The sequence below is a fragment of the Phocoena sinus genome, chromosome 2 (genome assembly GCF_008692025.1).
Source record: "Phocoena sinus isolate mPhoSin1 chromosome 2, mPhoSin1.pri, whole genome shotgun sequence".
NCBI classification, from domain to species: Eukaryota; Metazoa; Chordata; class Mammalia; order Artiodactyla; family Phocoenidae; genus Phocoena; species Phocoena sinus.
The window spans coordinates 114,089,493-114,111,654 of record NC_045764.1 but is presented as its reverse complement, the minus strand read 5'-3'; the positions used below and the strand labels follow the sequence as shown (position 1 = coordinate 114,111,654).

Below are 22,162 nucleotides of genomic sequence, written 5' to 3'. Positions count from 1 at the left end.
ACAGGGACAACAGTTAGGAGGCTACTGAAGTTGTCTTGTCTAGAAATTATGGTGCCTTGGATCACAAAGCGGTAGTAGTAAAGTTGATGAGAAGTGTTCAGATATATCCTGAAGTAAATCAACAGGATTTTCTGGTAGATTGGCGGTGGGGTATGAAGGAAAGAGGGGAGTCAAGGTTGACTGCCATTTTTGATATCTGAATAACCAGAAGAAGAAAGTTCTATTTACTGAGATAAGAAAGAATGCAAGAGGGGCATCTGTATAAAGATCAGGAGTCTGGTGCTGTAGAGAATGGAGGAGGCCTTTGTCATTATTCTCAACATCTCAGCAGCTGCTCTTTCACATTGGTAGTTTTCTCTTCCCTCAGAAGTAAGCTGTCAGCCTTCAGTACCTATGTGCTATCGTTTCTAATCTTCTGTCTTATTCATACTATTCTATTCTCTAGGAAGAACAAATGAAAAGGCAATAAAAATTGATACCTTTAGTCAACAGTAAAAGAAAACTAAATGAGAAATCTGAGGAAGCATTTTCCAAGCAAAAAAATATATATATCACTTACAAAATGGTTACTTAGAACTCAAAATACTTTTTCCCATAAATACAAATTTATAAAAAATGACTTGGTTTCTGTGACAAACTATATCATGGGGCTACAATATAACAATAATAGTAGTAGCCTTGGACTTTCCTGGTGGCGCAGTGGTTAAGAATCCACCTGCCAATGCAGGTGACGAGGGTTCGATCCCTGGTCAGGGAAGATCCCACATGCTGCGAAGCAGCTAAGCCTATGCGCCACAACTACTGGGCCTGCGCTCTAGAGCCCGTGAGCCACAACTACTGAGCTCACATGCTGCAACTACTGAAGCCCGCAGGCCTAGAACCTGAGCTCCAAAACAAGAGAAGCCACTGCAATGAGAAGACCACACACCACAACGAAGAGAAGCCCCCGCTCACCACAACTAGAGAAAGCCCGCGCGCAGCAATGAAGACCCAACGCAGCCAAAACTAAATAAATAAATTTATTTTAAAAAATAATAGGGCTTCCCTGGTGGCACAGTGGTTGGGAATCTGCCTGCCAATGCAGAGGACGTGGGTTCGTGCCCCGGTCCGGGAAGATCCCACATTCCACGGAGCGGCTAGGCCCGTGAGCCATGGCCACTGAGCCTGCGCGTCAAGAGCCTGTGCTCCGCAACGGGAGAGGCCACAGCAGTGAGAGGACCAAGTACCGCGAAAAAAAATAATAATAATAATAAATAATAATAATAGTAGTAGCCTGGATCTGAGGGAGAAAAGCTCACAGGGTAAAAAAGACCAGGCTTTCTTGCCCTTGGCCTAAGAAAAAAATAAGTTTCTCCTCGCACACTCCTCCCCTGTTCAAACTTCCTCAACTAAAGGTGCTTCTGTCCCTCTGCCTCCAGCACTGTAATCTACATGAGACCTCCCACTCGAGCATCCTCTCCAGAGCTGCCCCCAGTAAATGTTCTCCATGTCTAAAAATCACCCACCCAAATCTAAAACAGCAGCAACCAACCACACCCACACACAATTCTTCTTCCCTTGTAAAACAGAACTCATCCAGCTATCAGGAGGAAATGCACTGCTTCAAGGTAATTCTCATAAAAATGATTGGATCCCAAGTGGTAGAATTTCAGCAAGTGCTGTCTTAGAGCAAATGAAGGACGAAGAAATGGAAATGTTTGATGTTAAGAAGGCCACTGCAAGGAGTCAGCCTGCTTCTCTTTTCACATTTTTACCCTTCCTGGGCTTCTGAAATCACTGATTTTTCTAGAAGTTTCACATTTTTGGCCACAATTCTTGCACCAATACACCTGGATGATCCAGTGATCACATGCCTGTTTTCTAGTTTTTAATTGTGGAGCTGAAGAAGAGGAAGTAGGGAAGAGCATTAGTGATTAATTATGTACTAGGTAAAATGTTCGCAAGTTGAGGACCATTTATCCATTAATGGGCTTTTTATAAACAGACTTCAAAACACATGGTTTTAAAACTATACTTTGCAAATCATTAAATTTCTCAGTTTTTTTAAACTACCAAATCCCCAAAGTTTGCCATTTACCACTCAACATTTTTTTTTTTAAATCTGGGGGAAAACCTCATATGCATCTTAGAGATAACCGAGTCTTCAAACCCACAGAAGATGAGAGTGGAAGGTTCTGAAGATTGTGATGAAGAGCTCAGCTGGTTCACATCTTTCATAGTTTGCAGCTGCCACTCTCAAATTAAAAAAAACAAAACAAAAAACCTACATTAGATCAGTTTTTATACTGACATTTCATTTGGGTCACATGTGCTGTCTTAAATCTGTAGTTAAGAGAAACACCAGAAGGCCTCCCTTTTGTCAATTAACTGAAGAGATATTATCAAGCAGAACAAATGGTTTGATTTAAACTTAACCCTAAAAACTCAATTAAATGTACTACAGGCAATTTGCCTTCCTCCAATTTCTTTTCTAGAAAACAGAATCCCAAGTCATTAAAGTCTTATTTAAGAAGTTCTAAATCACAGGATTATGGGGGACTGCTATTATGATTAAAGTTTCATTAGAAGTTACCCAAAAATCCAAGTCACAGCACCAAAAAAGAAAAAAAAAAAGTTACCCAAAAAAAAGAGCTCCACTAAAAGTTCAAAATGAGAGGACCGTGGTGGGCTACTATTTCTTTCTTTTCAGTTGTCTATTTCAACGGAAAAATTTTTTTAATTAATATTATTTTCCATTTTGGAAACTGAAAGATGGTGGAATAAGAACTAAAGAGGATAAAAGAAACTAAATACAAGATATGCTGAGTAGTAAGATTGTTTTTGTTTTGTTTTAACTTCCTTTGTTAATATGTTTGTATAATAAAATTGAGGAAAGTAATTTTACTTAAACTTTTCAAATAGAAAGAAAAAGGAAACTACATCTAAAGCAGAGTATTTCTAGAGCAGTGTTTCTTCAACTCTGGTGTAAGGACCCCTGGGCATCTTTAAGACTTTTTCAAGGGATCTGTAAGGTTAAAAACTATTTTTATAATAATACTAAGATATTCTGCCTTTTTCATGCTCATTTGCTCACAAGTGTGCAGTAGAGATTTGGTATAATATCAGAGAAGAATAACAACAATTATCTGGAAATGCCAATGAAATACTTTCACCCTTTCAGACTACCTATCTCTATGAGCCTCCATTTTCTTCATATGCTTCCACCAAAATAACAAATCACAACAGACTGAATACAGAAGCCGATATAAAAATTCAGCTGTCTTCTATTGAGCCAGATAATTAAAAAGATTTACAAATATGTAAGACAATGCCTCTCTTCTCACATACTGCTTTTGTTTAGATGACAGAATTATTATTGAGAAAAGATATTACTTATGTTCACACGTAATAGTTTTTATATTGTTATTTTAAATTAAAAATATGTTTAGGGCTTCCCTGGGGGCACTGTGGTTAAGAATCCACCTGCCACTGCAGGGGACACGGGTTCGAGCCCTGGTCTGGGAGGATCCCACATGTCGCGGAGCAATTAAGCTTGTGCGCCACAACTATTGAGCCTGTGCTCTAGAGCCCAAGAGCCACAACTACTGAGCCCATGCACCACAACTACTGAAGTCCGCGTGCCTGGAGCCCGTGCTCTGCAGCAGGAGGAGCCACCGCAATGAGAAGCCCACGCACCGCAACGAAGAGTAGCCCCTACTCATGACAACTAGAGAAAGCCAGCACGCAGCAACAAAGACCCAACGCAACCAAAAATAAATTAATTAATTAATTTAAAATATATATATATTTTTTCAAGTTTCTCAGTTTTAATTTCTAATCCAGTAATTATCAAACGGTACAATCCCACATGAACAAAAGCTCTCAGGAGTCCTTAATGTTAAGAATGTAAAAGGGTCTTAGGACCAAAACGTTTGAGAATTGCTGTTCTAAAGGATTTCCTACTCTATAAGAAAAATATCACTCTACAAAGGAGTATTTCTTAAGATAAGAGATAGAAAGTTGCTTAAAAATGAATTTACAATTTATAGGACAAATGATTAAGCTCAGATTTGCTTTACAATTATCTGAGTGGCAAGGGAGGAACAGTGGGAGTATAAATGAAATAAGAGTGGCCGTGAGTAAATAATCATTGAGCTAGGATTTTGTTATTCTAGTCTCTCTACTTTTGCATATGTTTCAAATTTTCCCTAACAAGAAGATTAAATAAGGACAAATTCATACCTGAACAGCTGAATATGAAAAAAAAGGCTGTAATTTAATGTTATTGTTAGAATGAAGGAAAATGAGAGGGAAAAAAATCTTACTGATATTAAACTAACACTGTCCACATAGCTCCAAATTCACCTTTTTTATCTTCATTGATGTCAATGAGTTTCATGTAGTTGAATCAGTAGTACACAGATATTTGCAGTTCTGCTTCACTTACTTAAAATTTACATATACAGCTCCCCTCTTTATCTACTATAACTAACTTGACAAACAAAAATTACACAGATATCTTTCAGTTTAAGAAAGATAAAGAAGCTCATCAAATCCTTTAACCTGACTGACCTGGCTACAACCTAGAATAATCTTTTACATGTTACACTATTGCCATCTGCTGGTCATGATGTCTAAGCACAGTAAATTAAGGTTTTAAAACAGAAAAACTAACAGCTTACCTATGACTAAGGTTTTCACCCAAAATTATCCTGTAGAAAAGAAGCTGTCAGGGCTTCCCTGGTGGTGCAGTGGTTGAGAATCCTCCTGCCAATGCTGGGGACACGGGTTCGAGCCCTGGTCCGGGAGGATCCCACATGCCGCGGAGCAACTGGGCCCGTGAGCCACAGCTACTGAGCCTGCACGTCTGGAGCGTGTGCTCCGCAACAAGAGAGGCCGCGATAGTGAGAGGCCCGCGCACCGCGATGAAGAGTGGCCCCCCCCTTGCCGCAACTAGAGAAAGCCCTCGCACAGAAACGAAGACCCAACACAGAAATAATTAATTAATTAATAAACTCCTATCCCAACATCTAAAAAAAAAAAAAAGAAAAGAAGCTGTCATACACACATTAGGGTTCTTCAAAATCTCATACTAGAAGCAGTGGTTCTGACCCCACTGCACTTTAAAATCAACTGGGAGTTTTTGAAAGCCCTGATGCCTGGGCCCCAAACCAGAGCAATTAAATCAGAATCTCTATTTTGTGAAAATGAAAGGCAAGCCAGACTGAGACAAAATATTTGCAAAAGATATATCTGACACTGGACTTGTACCTAGAGTCACTCTTACAACTGAATAATAAGAAAACAACCAAATTTTTTAAATAGGCGAAAGATCTAAACACCACCTCACCAAAGAAGATATATGGACAGCAATTCAGTACATGAAAAGATGCTCAACATTGTTAGTTATTAGGAAAATGTACATTAAGACCACAATGAGATACCACTTCACATCCATTAGAATGGCTATAAGTGAAGAGACTGACCTTAATGTTAAGTGCTGGCCAGGATGTGGAGCAACTATAACCCCCTCACACTACTGGTAGAAATGTAAAATGGGACAACCACTTTGGAAAACAGTTTGGCAGCTTCTTAAAAAGCCACACACATACCTACCATAAGACACGGCCATTCCACTCCTAGATGTGTAACCAACAGAAAGAAAAGTCGTAGTGGGTTAAATAGTGTCCCCTCTAAAATTCATGTCTACCTGGAATGTGACCTTATCCAAAAGGGGATCTTCACAAATGTTATTAGTTAAGATGAGGTCATACTGGGATAGAGTGGGCCCTAAATCAAACGGCTGATGTCCTTATAAGAAGAGATGACACATAGGGAAGAGGAGGAGGAGTGGAGTGATGCAGTTAAAAGCCAAGAAACACCAAGCACTGCCAGAAGCTGGGAGTTTCTGAAGCTAGGAAAAGGGAAGAATCTCCCCAGAGTCATCAGAAGGAGACCAGTCCTGCCAACACCCTGATTTCAGACTTCTAGCCTCCAGAACTGTGAGAGAATAAATGTCTGTCATTTTAAGCCACCCAGGCTGAAGTACTTTGTTACAGCAGCCCTAGGAAACAAATACAAAAGCACAAAGTACAGGGCTTCCCTGGTGGCGCAGTGGTTGAGAGTCCGCCTGCCGATGCAGAGGACACGGGTTCGTGCCCCGGTCCGGGAAGATCCCACATGCCGCGGAGCGGCTGGGCCCGTGAGCCATGGCCGCTGAGCCTGTGCGTCCGGAGCCTGTGCTCCGCAACGGGAGAGGCCACAACAGTAAGAGGCCCGCGTACAGCAAAAACAAACAAACAAAAAAAGTACAAAGACTTGTACAAAATGTTATTAGCTTTATTTGTAATAGCCCCGAACTGGAAATAACCCAAACATCCATTAACAGGTGAATGAATTTACAACTGGGATATAGCCACACAATGGAATACTACTCAGCAATAAAAGTGAATGAATGAGACACAAAACATAAGTGAATTCTCAAAACAATTATGAATTAAAGAAGTCAGACAAAAAAAGACTATATATTATATGATTCCCATGGTGTTTATCTGAGGTGGCAAGAGTGAGTGGTATGTGGGTACAAGAGGGAGTCATTATAAAGTGGCAGGAAACTTTTGACGTTGATAGATATATTCATTATCTTGACAGCACTGACAGTTCCACAGGCGTATACATGTGTCAAAACACATCAATTTGAGGGGAAGATGGCACCAGGAATCAATCTCCCTAGACAGACTAGACAACAGTGCACTGACAGAATCTGTCTGATCTTGTAACAATCTGCAACTCTGAAGTCTGTTGAAGGCTTGCAACTTCCAGGGGAAGACTTAAATGATGAACAGTGGTTAATTTAATCAGTTTTAGCGCTTAGAACAGCAATAGCTATCCACCTCTCATCCCAAGCCACGTGGCAGGCAGCTGTACACATGTTCCTGAAGCAGTCTGCTCACAGCTTATGGGAGCCAGGGTGGTCAAAAGGACCCTGTCCTCCAAATATTGGGGATTTGTGCTCTGATTGCAGACTGCTGCTTCTGATCACAGAGATGCAGACAAAGAGGTATAATCATCAAGAAAAAGAAAATTTGAATATACCTATAACTAGTAAGGAGAGGGAATCAGTAATTTTAAAATCTCCCAACAAAAAGAAGTCCTGGACCTGATGGTTCACAGGTGAATTCTACTCAACGTTTAAAGAAGAACAAATACCAATCCTTCCTAAACTTTTCCAAAAAATTAAAGAGGAGGGAACACTTCTCAACTCATTCTTCGAGGCCAGCGTTAACTTGATACTAAAGTGTCTTTAAACTACAAGAAAGGAAAACTATAAATACTGATGTAAAAGTCTTCAACGAAATACTAGCAAGCAAAATTCAGCAGCATATTAAAAGGACTATTCACCATGACCAAGTGGGCTTTATTCCTGGAATGCAAGGATGTTCAATATATGAAAATTGATCAATATAATACACCACATATACAGAACAAAGGAAAACAACACATGATCATCTCAAATAATGCAGAAAAAGCATTTAACAACATTTGACACTCATTAAAAAAGCAAACAGAAAAACAAAAAATACTTGAAAAACTAGGAATAGAAGGAAACTAACTCAACATAAAAGCCATATATAAAAACCGACAGCCAACATCATACTCAATGGTGAAAGACTGAAAGCTTTTCCTCAGGACTAGATCAGGACCAAGGCAAGGATGCCCCCTTGTACCACTTCTACTTAACACAGTAATGGAAGTTCTAGCCAGAGCAGTTAAGCAAGGGGAAAAAAAAAATAACAAAAGGCATCCAAATTGGAAAATAAGTAAAATTGTCCTTGTTTGCAGATGATATGATCTTATATAGAGAAAACCATAAAAGTACACACACACACACACACACACACACACACACAGTCAGAAGTAATAAATCAATTTAGCAAAGTAGCAGGATATAGAGTCAACACACAAAAATCAGTTGCATTTCTATAGACTAATAATGAACAATCTGAAAAGAAAATTACAGAAGCAGTTCTATTTATAATAGCATCAAAAAGAATACCTAGGAATAAACTTAACCAAGGAGGTGAAAAACCTGTACAATGAAAACTACAAAACACTGCTGAAAGTAAATAAATGGAAATAAATCCCATGTTCATGAATCAGAAGACTCAATACTGTTAAAATGTCAACATTACCCAAAGCAATCTACAGAATCAATACAATCTCTATCAAAATCCCAATGACTTTTTGTGTGTGTGTGTGGCAGAAATAGAAAAACCCATCCCAAAATTCAAATGGAATCTCAAGGGACCCTGAATAGCCAAAACAATCCTGGAAAATCAAAAACAAAACTGGAGGAGCCACGCTTAATGAGTTCAAAACTTACTATCAAGCTACAGTAATTAAAACAGTGTGGTATTGGCATAAAAAGACATACAGACCAATGAAAGAAATAAATCCAGACCCTCTCATATATGTTAAAAATGACTTTTAACAAGAGTGCCAAGACCATTCAATTGGGAAAGGGCAGTCTTTTCAACAAATGGTGCTGAGAAAACTGGATATCTATTCACAAAAAAATGAAGTTTGACCCTTACCTAATACCATATACAAAGATTAACTCAAAGTGGAGCCAGGACCTAAATGTAAGATCTAAAACAATTAAACTCTGAGAGACAAAAACAGAACAAAAGCTTCACAACATTGGATTTGGCAATGATTTTCTTAGATATGATGCCAAACGCATAGGAAACAAAAGAAAAAATAAACAAATTGGACTTCATGATAATTTAAAACATTTTGTGCATCAAAAGACACTATTAACAGAATAAAAAGGCAACCCACAGCATGGGAGAAAATATTTGCAAATCATATATAGGGAAAAACATCGAAATATAGAGAAAACTCAACAACAAAAACCCCAAGCCCCATTCAGAAATGGGCAAAGGACTTGAATGGACATTTCTCCAAAGACAGCCAAATGGCCAATAAGTACACGAAAAGATGCTCAACATCACTAATCATTAGAGAAATGCAAAGCAAAACTACAATAAGACACCACCTCACACCCATTAGGATAGCTACTACCAAAAAGAAACGAAAAACAGCTAGTGTTAGCAAGGATGTGGAGAAATTGGAACCCTTGCCCACTATTGGTGTGAATGTAAAATAATACAGCGACTGTGGAACACAGTATGGAGGTTCCTCAGAATATTAAAAATAGATGTAGCATATGATTCAGCAATTCCACTTCTCAGTATATATCCAAAAGAATTGCAAGCAGGGTCTCAAAGACCCATGTTCATAACAGCATTATTCACAATAGCTAAAATGTGGAAGCAACCCAAGCGTCCACTGATGGAAGAATGGATACACAAAATGTGGTATAAGCATACTATGGAATATTATTCAGTCTTAAAAAGGAAGGGAATTCTGTAATACGCTACAACATGGATGACCCTGGAGGACCTTATGCTAAATGAAATAAGTCAGTCAAAAAGACAAATACTGTATGATTCCACTTACACGAGGTACTTGTAGTCAAAACCATAATGACAGAAAGTACAATGGTGGTTGCCAGAGGATGGGAGGAGGGGAGAATGAGGAGTTACTGTTTAATAGAGTTTCAGTTTTACAAGATGAAAAGAGTTATGGGGATGGATGGTGGTGACGGCTGCACAATAATGTGAATGTATTTAATACCACTGAACTGTACACTTAACCCAAAATCTCTAGGGGGTGGGGTCTGAGCATCAGTAATTTTTAAACATCCCCTGAACTATTATAACAAGCAGCTGAGGCTGAGAACCATTTCATTAAAGGGTGCCATCTCATTTATTTTGTTTTGAACAAAAGCGTACTACTTGGTAAAAACATATAAGCCTGAAACAATTTTGATAATGCTCTTTTTAGATGCTTATGGAGGTGAGTTGAAATCATACATTTTTCTTAAGTAGACAAACTCAACATGGATTAGTACTTACTCCTTGGTTTATACCTCACATTCCCAAATTATAAACAAGCTTTAAAAAGTAATATTGAAAGAAGTTCCAGCTGTTTGTTCCCAGTACAAAATAACTTAAAATGCTGAACACAATATAGTTTTAATACATATTTGCAATGAATGGTGTTACAGACTGAACTGTGGCCTCCTCAGAATTTGTATGTTGAAGTTCTAACCCTTAGTACCTCTCAATGTGACTGTATTTGAAGATAAGGCCTTTAAAGAGGTGATTAAGGTAAAATGAGATTATAAGGATGGGCCCTAATCCAATCTGACTGGTGTTCTCATGTGAAAAAGAAATTTGGACACACAAAGAGACACCTGTAGATGCCTGAGCACAGGGGAAGTCTTTGTGAGGACAAACCAAGAGGGGGGCCATCTGCAAGTCAAGGAGAGAAAAAAAACCTCAGGAGAAACCAAATCTGCCTATACTTTGATTCTTGGAACTGTGCAAAAATAAATTTCTGTTGGTTAAACCACTCCGTCTGTGGTATTTTGTTATGGCCACCCTAGCAAATTAACACATAGTAAGCAAAAAAAACCACACAAGATGAAAAATTTGTGGGAAATGACACTCTGGAGCTGAACCTTACCCTGGGGCACATGCCACACCCTGAGAGCCCTACCCTGGATCTGGACAGGGCCCAGAATGGCTTGTCCTCTGAAATCTTAGTCTCAAATTTTTAGTCACCTGCTCTCTGACCTCAGCCTTCCAGTTTTCATTCCTTTATTGTCACTGTACCTTCTCCTTTACTCCACAGTGAGACTACGAGCCCAAGCCCTCCCAGACAAGTGCTCTCTGGCCTTATTTCCTTCCCTATCTAGTTTGGGCCCCATGGTGATTGTGTTAACTATTCTATCAGAACTACCTTCCGTTGCTCCCTATTACATTGCCACATCTAACCAACAAAACCCAAAATCTGAACCAATGCTACATTTTGTCTTCACTACTACTCTGGGTGAGCCATGCTCTGTTGGAAAAATATTAAACCACGTATTTATGGAGAGCGATGCCTACAACTTCAATGATTCAAGTCTCAGCACCCCACTCCCTGCCACATCCTTCTGCTCGAGTTAGCATCTCTGCCATTCCTCTCAAGCACCATCCCAAGCCTTCTTCACTCTCTAGTCCTCCACTGATGCCCATCTCTCACCTTGCATCCCACTGAACATAGCACATGTCATTACCCTCAGCCTTCTTGCCTCCCAGCTATATATCTGTATCCACACCCATCTTCTTTCTTTTCTAGTCTCAGAGAGGTTTCTTTCATTTCTAACCTCCCCATCTGTGCTTTTTGGCAACCCCTCCTACTTTTGAACCTTGCTCATCAGTAATGCATTCTCTACTACTTGTCCTGCTTATTCAACATTTTTATCTTTACTGACAACCCTTTCTTCACCTTATGAACATGCACATCTCTCCCATCTCCCTAAACCATCCCTTGACCTCTACCAAACTCTAGTCACCACTATCCCATTGCCTTCCTCCTGTTTTCATCTAAACTTCTCAAAAGGAGAGTTTAACCTCAATGTGCGTTCACTCAGTTGTTATAACCTGGCTGGCTTTGGCCCTCGGTGTACTATTGACACTGCTGTTCCTAAGATCATCAATGACTCCTTACTTAGTTTTTTTTTTTTTTTTTAAGATTTATTTATTATTTATTTATTTTATTTATTTTTGACTGCGTCACATCTTAGTTGCGGCACACAGGATCTTCCTTGAGCCATGAGGGATCTTCCGTTGCGGCGTGTGTGTGGGCTCCTCTCTAGTTGTGGCATGCGGGTTTTCTCTCTCTGGTTGTGGTGCGCAGGCTCCAGGACCGCATGGGCTCTGTAGTTGTGGCGTGCAAGTTCCAGAGCGTGTGGGCTCTGTAGTTTGCGGCATGCAAGCTCTCTAGTTGAGGCATGCGAGCTTAGTTGCCCCCCAGCATGTGGGATCTTAGTTCCCTGATCAGGGATCAAATCTGCATCCCCTGCATTGTAAGGCAGATTATTTACCACTGGACCACCAGGGAAGTCCCCTTACTTAGTTCTGAAGTGGTATCTGCTCATTCTCTCAAAGCATGCTATAGGACTGAGGGGAAAGGAGAGACCTTTTCCTAGTCCCCACTGCGCCTTCAAAGTTGTTACTTCTCCACCGCAACTGAGGCTTATATATACCAGGGGTCAGCAAATTGTTTTCTGTAAAGGGCCAGATGGTAAATAGTTTAGGTTTCGCAGGCCCATGGTCTCTTTTGTACCTACCCAACTCTGCGGGGCAAAAGAAGCCACAGACAAGACAGGCATACATGTTTGGTTCAGTTCCAGACCACCACAATAAAGCAAATATCACAATAAAGAGAGTCATACAAATTTTTTGGTTTCCCAGTGCATGTAAAAAGTTATGTTTGTGGAATCTAAAAAAATGGTACAAATGAACTTATTTACAAAACAGAAATAGAGTTACAGATGTAGAAAACAATCTTATGGTTACCAGGGGGGAAAGGAGAGAGGGATAAATTGGGAGATTGGAATCGACATATATACACTACTATATATAAAATAGATAACTAATAAGGACCTACTATATAGCACAGCGAACTCTACTCAATACTCTGTAATGGGACTTCCCAGGCAGTCCAGTAGTTAAGACTCCACGCTCCACTGCAGGGGGCATGGGTTCGATTCCTGGTCGGGAAACTAAGATCCCACATGCTGCGCAGTGTGGTCAAAAAGAAAAAAAACAAAACAAAACAAAAAACAATACTCTGTGATGACCTATATGGGGAAAGAATCTAAAAAAGAGTGGATATATGTATATGTATAACTGATTCACTTTGCTGTACAGCAAAAAGTAACACAACATTGTATATCAACTATACTCCAATAAAAATTGTTTTAAAAGTTATGTTTACATTATACTGTAGTCTATTAAGTGTGCAATAGCATTATATCTTTAAAAAATGTACATACCTTAGTTAAAAAATCCTAACCATCATCTAAGCCTTCAGTGAGTCATCATCTTTTTGCAATAGTAACATCTAAGACCACTGATCATGAATGACCATAACAAATACAATAATAATGAAAAAGTTTGAAATATTGCATGAATTACCAAAATGTGTCAGAGACACAAAGTGAGCAAATGCTGTTGGAAAAATGGCGCCGATAGACTTGCTCGACGCATTGCTGCCACAAACCTTCAATTTCTTAAAAAAACGCAATAAAGCAAAGTGCAATAAAACGAGGTATGCCCGAATATAAATGAGTGACTGTAGCTGTGTTCCAATAAAACTTTATTTACAAAAACAATTGGTAGAGGGACTTCCCTGGTGGTCCAGCAGGTAAGACTCCACACTCCCAATGCAGGGGGCCTGGGTTCAATCCCTGGTCAGTGAACTAGATCCTGCATGCACACCACAACTAAGAGCCCATATGCCACAACTAAGAAGTCCGCATGCTGCAACTAAAAGATCCCGCATGTTGCAACAAAGATCCCACATGCCGCAGCTAAGGCCCAGCACAGCCAAAATAAATCAATAAATAAATATTAAAAAAAAAAAAGTGGAAGGGTGGACTTGGTCTGTGGGCCATAGTTTGCTGACTCCTCTTTGCTATCACCTTGTGTTGTCCCAGGCATCTGTACGGTTATTAAGAATTTGGCACCGGACTCACAGACTTCATCACCAGCCTGGCAGTTGGTGAGCATTCCATAATGTGGTTGCAGTTATTATTTTTAAAAATTATCATATGGACACTCTAATTAGCTCTGTGGATGACCACCTAGCAATTTAGGCTCTCAGTTTCTTCATCTGCTTAACTCTCATACTCTGGATTTTGTCACCACTCCAGAGCCCTCAGTCTCTCAAATCGAATCGCTAATAGACACTAATCACTCTCACTCCCTTTATGCTTGCTCTCCAACCTCACTGAGATTCCGGTCCACTTTTATCTCCCTTGTCTCCTAATCTGTGAGCTCCTACCCATCTTTACTTCCTTCTACTAACCTTGATCTCATGGTCCGTTAATTAAGCCACCCTCTCACCTACACCCTCAACTCCTGTCTTCCCTTTTCCCTCGACAGTACCACCCTAGCAAAATCTCATCCCATCCCATCCAGCTGCCTTCTCTCTACCTAGATGGCCCGGGACTGCTGAAAATGGCTCACAGATCAATGCCCTTACAAGTGTAGTTGTTGGGACTTCAGCACCACCCAGAGATACTCTCCTCAGTTCTCCCACAAATAATCCAAATTTCCAAGGCTTAAAATTGTCCTTAAGCTCTCTCAGACTATCAAACATTCTCTCACTTTCAAATGACCAATTTGAAAATTCTCCGGCTCTTCAGAGAAAAACTCTTTTCTGTACCTACACACTTAACTTATCCACTATTCTTAATTTGTTTCCTCTAGTCCCAAAAAGAGTTGGTTCTACTTCAATCTACCAGAAATGCTCTGGATCCATCTCTGCCCCTTCTGCTTCACCAATATTACCAAAGCTAAACCCTGAACCAATCCAGCCATAAGCCTTCTTTCACTGCCTGTTAACCACGGATATGGTTCTCATCCTGAGCTTCCCCATCTTCAAATTGGTGATATCCTTGCAAGATTGTTGAGTGCTGTGAGTGTAACAGGCCTAGAAGTGCCTGACAATAGGGTAATCATTCCATAAATGGTCGCAATGTTATTATGTTAAATCAATAGCTTAAAGGTGAAAGGCAGATGACAAAAAAATGGGATACAGAATTGGAGAGCTGCAGCGAGGAAAGGGGAGAACACCTGGAAAGAGAAAAGGAGACAATTTCCCTTGTCATAAAATGTCCCAATCCTTCTGTGAATATATTCAGTTGCTTTGTGAATTATGGTTAATTAAATGTATGACTACTCTTTGTTATTCTCACCAGTCTGGAGCCTGAAACTCCTCCTGCAGTATAACATTCTCCGAGGAGAAGGTTTGCTCTGGGTTCTAAATCTTTGTCAGCAGAGAAAACTAACAAATCTTCCTTCTATTAGTCTAGAATTATAGTCAGAAGGAATCATTAAGAAGAAATTATGGCAATGTTTAGCCATTAAGAGTCTTAAACAAAAGTATTCAACTAGTGATTCCATGACTGGGGCAGGAGCAATTCAAGGTGAAAACCTGGGACATCTTGCGCCAGAGAGCACAGAGATGCTCAAAAACTGATTGGGGGGCGGGTTTGCTAGGAGGATATCAAAGACACACAGAAGCTGGCTTGGCAGGGGTTCCCACAGGCCAAATTTGGGACAATTTGAGCATCAAAAAGAATAATGACGGTAATGGAGTCTAACACAGTTCATCTTAAAAAAAAAAAAAAGAACTAGAAAATCATCACTTTGCACCATTCCGAAGGCAGAGCTCATCTCCGTCATGTGAAAAACACTGGGTGAAGAGTTAATGGGTGACAGGATATCTGCATAGTCTTGAAGTATTACTCCACAGATTACTTAATTTTTAATTAAAAAATTACAAAGGGAAATTATAAAGGAAAAAAATGCACCTTTACAGTGGAGACATCTGGCAGTCACCCTCTTAATCGAGTGATGAAACTTAGCATCAGCAACAGAGAGCAACCTGGTATTATGTGACTGCTGTGATGCAGTAAGAAGCACACAGCATTGCCTGTGTAACATACCCCAAAAGCTTTTACACTGAATTAATGAAGAGAAAGCCATCAGACAATTAGTCCACAGTCTTGCTAGTCAAAAGTGGTCCAAAGACCAGAATCCCATCACCTGGGAGCTTGTTCGAAATATAGAATCTCAGACCCCACTCTGGACAAGTGAGTCATAATTTGCATTTTAAACAGATCCTCAAGGGACTCTGAGGTACAAAGTTTGAGAAGCCCTGAACAAGACAAACCACCCAGACTTTTCAAAAAAAATCAATGTCATAAAAACAAAAAAAGGCGGGGTTGCGGGGGAGGCGCTGCTCTGGATTTAGAGAGATATAACAACCAAAAGCAATGAGTGAATCTTGATTCAGTCCTGGGTCAGAAGAAAAAAGTTATAAAATACATTTTGGAGGAACAGCTGGGAAATTTTGAATATGCAGTTTTTATTAAATGACAATGAATTAATGTGAAGGGTCTTAAATGTGATAATAGCATTTAATTACATAGAATGTTCTTATTCTTAGACACAGGGAGTTCCCTGGTGGTCCAGTAGTTAGGACTCCAGGCTTTCACTGCTGTGGCCCGGGTTCAATCCCTGGTCGGGAAACTGAGATCTCGCAAGGTGAGCGGCACGGCCAAAAACAAACAAAAAAAGAAGATACATGCTGAGATATTTAAGGTAACATGTCTACCAACTCACTTTCAAATGGTTCATAAAAACACATATAGAGGACTTCCCTGGTGGCGCAGTGGTTCAGAATCCGCCTGCCGATGCAGGGGACACGGGTTCGTGCCCCAGTCCGGGAAGATCCCACATGCCACGGAGCGGCTGGGCCCGTGAGCCAAGGCCGCTGAGCCTGTGTGTCCAGAGCCTGTGCACCGCAACAGGAGAGGCCACAACAGTGAGAGGCCCGCGTACCGCAAAAAAAAAAAAGACAAATAGAGACAGAAAGCATATGTGGAATAATAACTGGTTACTCTGACAAAGAGTATGTAGGTGTCCGTTGTGCTATTTTTTAACTTTTTCTTTAGGTTGAAAATTTTATTAAATAAAAAGTTGGAGGATGGGAAGAATGTTCAATTAGCCCACAAAAGAAATGTAAAGTCTTTGGTAGCAAACAGCATGATCTACACAACCCTGAATCTATCTTAATGCCTGCTTCCAAAGATAAACATTAAGTGTTCAGCAGATATTGGATGAGAGAAAGGAAATTTGTTGAAATCATTTTAGCTGGCAGAAATTCCTAAGGCATTAAGAGCTGCTACAGCCAGTCAGCTGTCAAGTACATACAGAACTACGAATTGAATTTTCATTCAATGAGAGGCAGCAGAGTATAAAGGCAGAAGTTTTGGGGTCGGTCTGACCTTGATTTTATTAGTGGAGTGTCCTAGGGTATATTTAACCTCCCGAAGTCTCAATCACTCTATCCGTAATACAGAAATAAGATAGTATCTTATAGGGTAGTGTAAGGGTTAAATAAGATATAAGATAGTGAATATAAAGCTCTTAGGATCATTTAATAAATGTTAACTATAATTTTATCAATAAAGTCAGCTAAAAGGTATTCCATAAAATGAAGATAATGTTTTCACGGACCAGATTCTGACTTTATTCTGAGGATTAAAAGTCTTCCTAGTAGGGGCATTTTCTGATAATTTTAAGTCAACGTGAGAAGGCAGAACAATTTTCACTTCTCGTTTTTATTTGGTATCTTGAAGAAAAAGCATTCAGTGAGATGATAGGCAGCCTTTCCCCAAGGATAACCTTTCCCCAAGGTAAAAGCATTTTACTTCAACTTAATCTTAGTAAACCCACATAAAGCACTGAAGATTAGCAAAATAAAGCTATTAAGAATGACTTCAAGAATCAAATTCGATAAAAAGAAGACTTGGAAATAATTTTGTCAAGCTACCTTAAACTCTCTTGACTAGAAAACTTGTGTGAAACCATAATGCTTTCATGGGAGTTTACTGAACAGTTTTCTGGAAGCACCTAGACAAAGAATAAGCATCTATCTTTTTGGCTTAAGTGCACTTGTATGCAGATGAAATAGGATTGACTTCAATAGATGGATGACAGTCTAACCCAATTATTCTATGAAAGTTGAAAGCAATCTCTCCTAAAGGTTGGCAACTACGGCCAGTGTGCCAAATCCAGCCCACAATTTATTTTCATGAATAGTTTTACTGTATTCATTTATGTATTTTCTGTGGCTGTTTTCACTACAACAGCAGGGTAGAAAAGCTGCAACAGAGACGTCATGTCCCACAAAGTCTAAAATACTTACTATCTGGCCTTTTACAGAAAAAAATTGTTGACCCCTGCTCAAGACAAGCAACCCAGGAATCAACAAGACCTGTTCCAGACTCACCTGAGGTGTCGTCTTTTTGTACTGGTCACCTCCATCTATCACATCCCTCATTATTTTTTCCTTGAGAAATTCATACTCTTCTGAACTCAGGTGAATAGACTCTACAGTTTTTCCACAGCCCAAACACTGACCACTGTAATTACAATTAAATGTGTTAAATAATGTCCTGGAAAAGAACTTTTTCTACAATGAATAATTCTAGGACATGAGGAAATTGGAAGGTAGTTTAAAAAGAGAACATTATAACCTTTGCGATCATCATACACATCTCACTTTTTGTAATCCAGATAATGTAACAAAATAGTGTGCCAGAAAACCCAAAAGAGTAGATGGCTGGCACCCAGACAAAGTTTTTAAAGTCATTCCTAAAACACAACTGGGTCCCAAATCTCTAGGGAAAAACATTTCTGAGGCGTCACACCAGGCTCACAGCACCTACTGAAAGAAACATTTTGAGCACTACAAATCCTCCAAATGCACAACTGTGACTTTTTTCTTGGCTATCCTAACTTAATTATCCTGTTTCTAAGGTATTCTTAAATTTTTTAAAAATAAGTAACAACAACCTACTAAACCTGAATCGAACAAATTAAAAATAAAACATTGGCTTTTACCTTTGCTGGATTGTGGTGAACTGTCCTTTCCAATGTTCTCCAGGAACACTACAAAAAAGATTGCAAAACCAAATCACCAGAGGGTCAAATCCCTACTGAACAGAAAGATATTCGTTGTATTTACAAAACCCGTAGGAAAGAGCTCTGAGAAGTTCTGGATACTTCCCTAGAATGGTTCAATTAGAAGAGTGGTTCCTAATACTGTGATGGGGCTAAGTAACCGATGGTACTCTACTCTGGATCTCCTTCCCTTTGCTTCTCTCATCATCTGACCCTCATCTTTAACTCGAAATCTGTCTTCACAGGACCTGCCCAGAAAGCAGCCCAGACCTCTAAATCAAAACTCAACTCTAGGGACTTCCCTGGTGGTCCAGAGGTTAAGACTCTGCCCTCCCAATGCAGGGGGCGCGGGTCCTGATCCCGCGTGACGAACTGCCCAGACAAAAAAAAAAAAATTTTACTCTTTCTCCATAAAGCTGCCAGAGATTGTTCCTGGCCCAGAGTAATTTCTTCTCTTACACTATCATTTTATACACCACTCTGAGATAACTGTCTACTATTGTATTCCCAATTAGGTCGTGAATGCCATTATAATAGATCTTACATCACAGATCATGCACAGTGCTAAGCCTAAAGTTGGAGGCATTCAAAACTACTTATTGGTTTACTTGCTCAATCAACTTATCCTTTCTTCTTTCCTCTTACAGATAATTCCATCCATTCCTATTGATTCTACTGACTTCTCTCCTTTCCCAGTTCTTAATTCAAGATCTCATCATCCCTCATTCAAACCTACAATTGCCTCCAAACAGATCTCCCTGTTTCAAATCTTAATTCCTCTCTAATCTTATTTTCTCACTGTTTTGGCAGTTACTTTTTAAAAAGTACTCTAAGACCAGCACTCTTGATAAGATTAAAATCCAAAATCCTTCCCATTCCAAGATTTTCACAACTTAGCTCCTCTGTGGATATTCAATAAATGTGTTAAGAAAGATAATTAAGCATGATTGCTACTTCAAAGCTCTGTAAAGATAATATATAGTAGAAAAGCAAGAGAAAAATAGAGACAAAAGGAATGAATCTGTAGGAAAGAGCCTGAAGCCAATTAGTGGTAAAGAAATAAGAGAACAAAAGACTGAAGCAATAAATCAGCACACACACAGCCAGTAACATAAATAAAAGCAAAGGGAAAGCAAAAGACAGCCTTGGAGAGAGCACTCAAATGATGGTATGGTCAAAAACAGGAAGGATAAAGATTTTCTTCTTTAACACATATCAGGTTTGAGCAGGATTCCTCTCTCCCCTCTAACTATTCAAGCTGGTGAAATGCATAGATTAAACAGAATATATATGTGCACATCATACTAGTCACTAGGTTTCAGAAGAACTTCTGAAAATACTAATATGACCCAAAGACAGCTCCAGTTTTCTTGCTATGAACTCCAGCCACAAGTGCTATTTGAAAATATTCACATCATACTAGACACCTCAGAAAACAAATGATCCTTCTAAAAGGAAAAAATACATAAAAACAAGTGTTCTATAATTTCCCTTTTATGTGATGAGTAGAGATTAGCACAACTTATTTACGCTGCTACTTTTTTAAAGGGAAAGAAAACTTTGTCTTAAAGGGGAAACAATCTTACTAAGAGACAGAGAAAGTATAATCTCACTAGAGTAATTCTCAGCAACTAATAAAAAAAAAAGAGGAGGCTAGTTTTAGGTAACGGTATTAAAATAAAAATATACATATAAACAAAAATCAAAATTACCTTTCAAACCATGTTTTTATACTGTGTGCAAATGACTCCCCAGGATACAGCTGATTATTTCTTAGATACAAAAGAATGTCTTGCAGTTTGTTTGAATACTGATCACCTTTCATGTCTTTTCCAAAATCAAAGAAGGCTTTTAATGTTTCCAACATAGGAACAATATCATGACCTAACAACTCCTGATACAAATTCCAAGCTACATTTACATCTTGATGAAAGAGGGCTCCCTGGATACAGTCATTATAGTTCTTTTTTGAAGGAATCATGACTTTTTTGATGTCCTCTAACAGCAGCAAGGCCTCTCTCCATCTGTCTGTATGGATTAATCCCCGGATGAGAAGAGTGTACGCTCCAGATTCTAAACGCTTGTATCTGGCTTTCATGATTTCATAGACATCAATAATTTCTGACGTCTGCTTATGAAAAACGCAGAGATACAAATACTTGACCAGCAAATCATAGCCTACAATACCATTGTTTTTTGCAGCTACCCAGGCCAGCACAGATTTGGCCACATCGACAGAGCTATGGCATTTAATCATCTGTGAAATGATCCAATTTTCAAAGTTAGCCTTTTCTTTGAAATCTTCCTTCAGTTTATCCCACTCCTCTGAATTCAAAGGTTTTGTCGGGAGTTGAAAAATGTTCTTCACAGGTGGCAAGACATGCTCTTTACTCAGAGGATTCATCTGTGATCTCTTCTTAGCCGCTCCAGCTGCAAACATGTGAGAATCAGCAGAAACTTGCTTACTACTGCCCTCATCTTTTTTCCTGACATATCTGGCTTTGGCAACCAGCAGATTCATTGCTTTGGTATTTTGTGGACACACCGTTTTAAGAGAAAACCACTTCTCTTGGTTCTTGATGCCATAACAGTCTTTAAGAAAGACAGAGAGAGAAGAGTGACCTGGGCCTAGCCCAAGGTATGGGTTGCTCTTCCAAAGTTTAGGAAAGCTTCGAATACCAGTGAAATAGAAAGTCATTATGCAGTTAAATCAGCACCAGATTGTGAGAGAGATGTTCAAAAAGCCCCAACTTCTACAGCATAATTAAGGGATTTGGGGGTAGGGAGCGGAGATCGAAGCGCAACTTTCTAAAAGATGATTTTCAGCTTCTCACAGACAAATCAAATGCTTTTGGGGCTAGCAGCAACGAAGCTTAGTTGAGTTCTCTCCATTAAACAAGGATATGGGGACATCCAACCTTGGTCGCAAGTTCCAGGACGAGGGGACCGAGATGGAATCCTCTGGTGCCTGTTATATTCCAGTCCGCGAACCTGAGGAAAATGCACAAAGAAGACCAGCCAGTTGACTCACGTGGATCACAACTTTCCTTGAAAAGGGGCCGTATCCCACGGGAGCCAGGCTGCAGAAGGGGCGAAAAGTCGGAAGCCCCCTACCCCAGACCCACCGGCAGCCAGGACAGAGGCGAAAGCCCGAGTCTAGGGGCCGTGGCCGCCAAAGTCGTCAAATAAGGAAATGGGAGTGGGGAAGGGGCAGAGAGCTGAGCCGAGCCAACGATATTAGTAAGGAAGGGAGGTCCACAAGTGCACCACCTACTGTGTACGGATCTATCACAAACGAAGTTCACTTGATTCAACCACTCACCGCAGCACTCACGTACCATACAACCATAAACGCGGCGGAAACTACTCCGCCCACAATGCACCGCGACGTCGTGGCCGCGGAGGCCTGACTGAGCCAGAAGCAGGCCTTCCGCCCGGCCTAGCGGCAAGAAAAAGGTGACTCTGAATCTTTTACTTGCAAGAGAGGGCACAAGCGGCTGCTGAAGGCGCCTACTACATTCAGGGAG

The 22,162-nt window shown here is 39.9% G+C and overlaps 1 protein-coding gene across 7 annotated transcripts in view; it reads right to left on the bottom strand.

The window, feature by feature from the left end:
• PRORP (protein only RNase P catalytic subunit) overlaps nucleotides 1–22,162 on the bottom strand; it is a 132,185-nt gene that overhangs the window by 109,605 nt on the left and 418 nt on the right. For 2 of the 7 annotated variants that reach the window (XM_032621548.1, XM_032621553.1), the window contains exons 2-4: nucleotides 20,348–21,626; nucleotides 18,576–18,623; nucleotides 17,962–18,094 (exon numbers count right to left, since the gene is read on the bottom strand). In XM_032621548.1, coding sequence (XP_032477439.1) covers nucleotides 17,962–18,094; nucleotides 18,576–18,623; nucleotides 20,348–21,333 — 1,167 coding nt within the window. In that variant the 5' untranslated portion in view covers nucleotides 21,334–21,626. Of the gene's footprint in view, nucleotides 1–17,961; nucleotides 18,095–18,575; nucleotides 18,624–20,347; nucleotides 21,627–21,909; nucleotides 22,086–22,110; nucleotide 22,162 lie in introns of those variants that run through there. The other 5 variants (XM_032621552.1, XM_032621551.1, XM_032621554.1 and 2 more) reach the window with 5 other exon arrangements.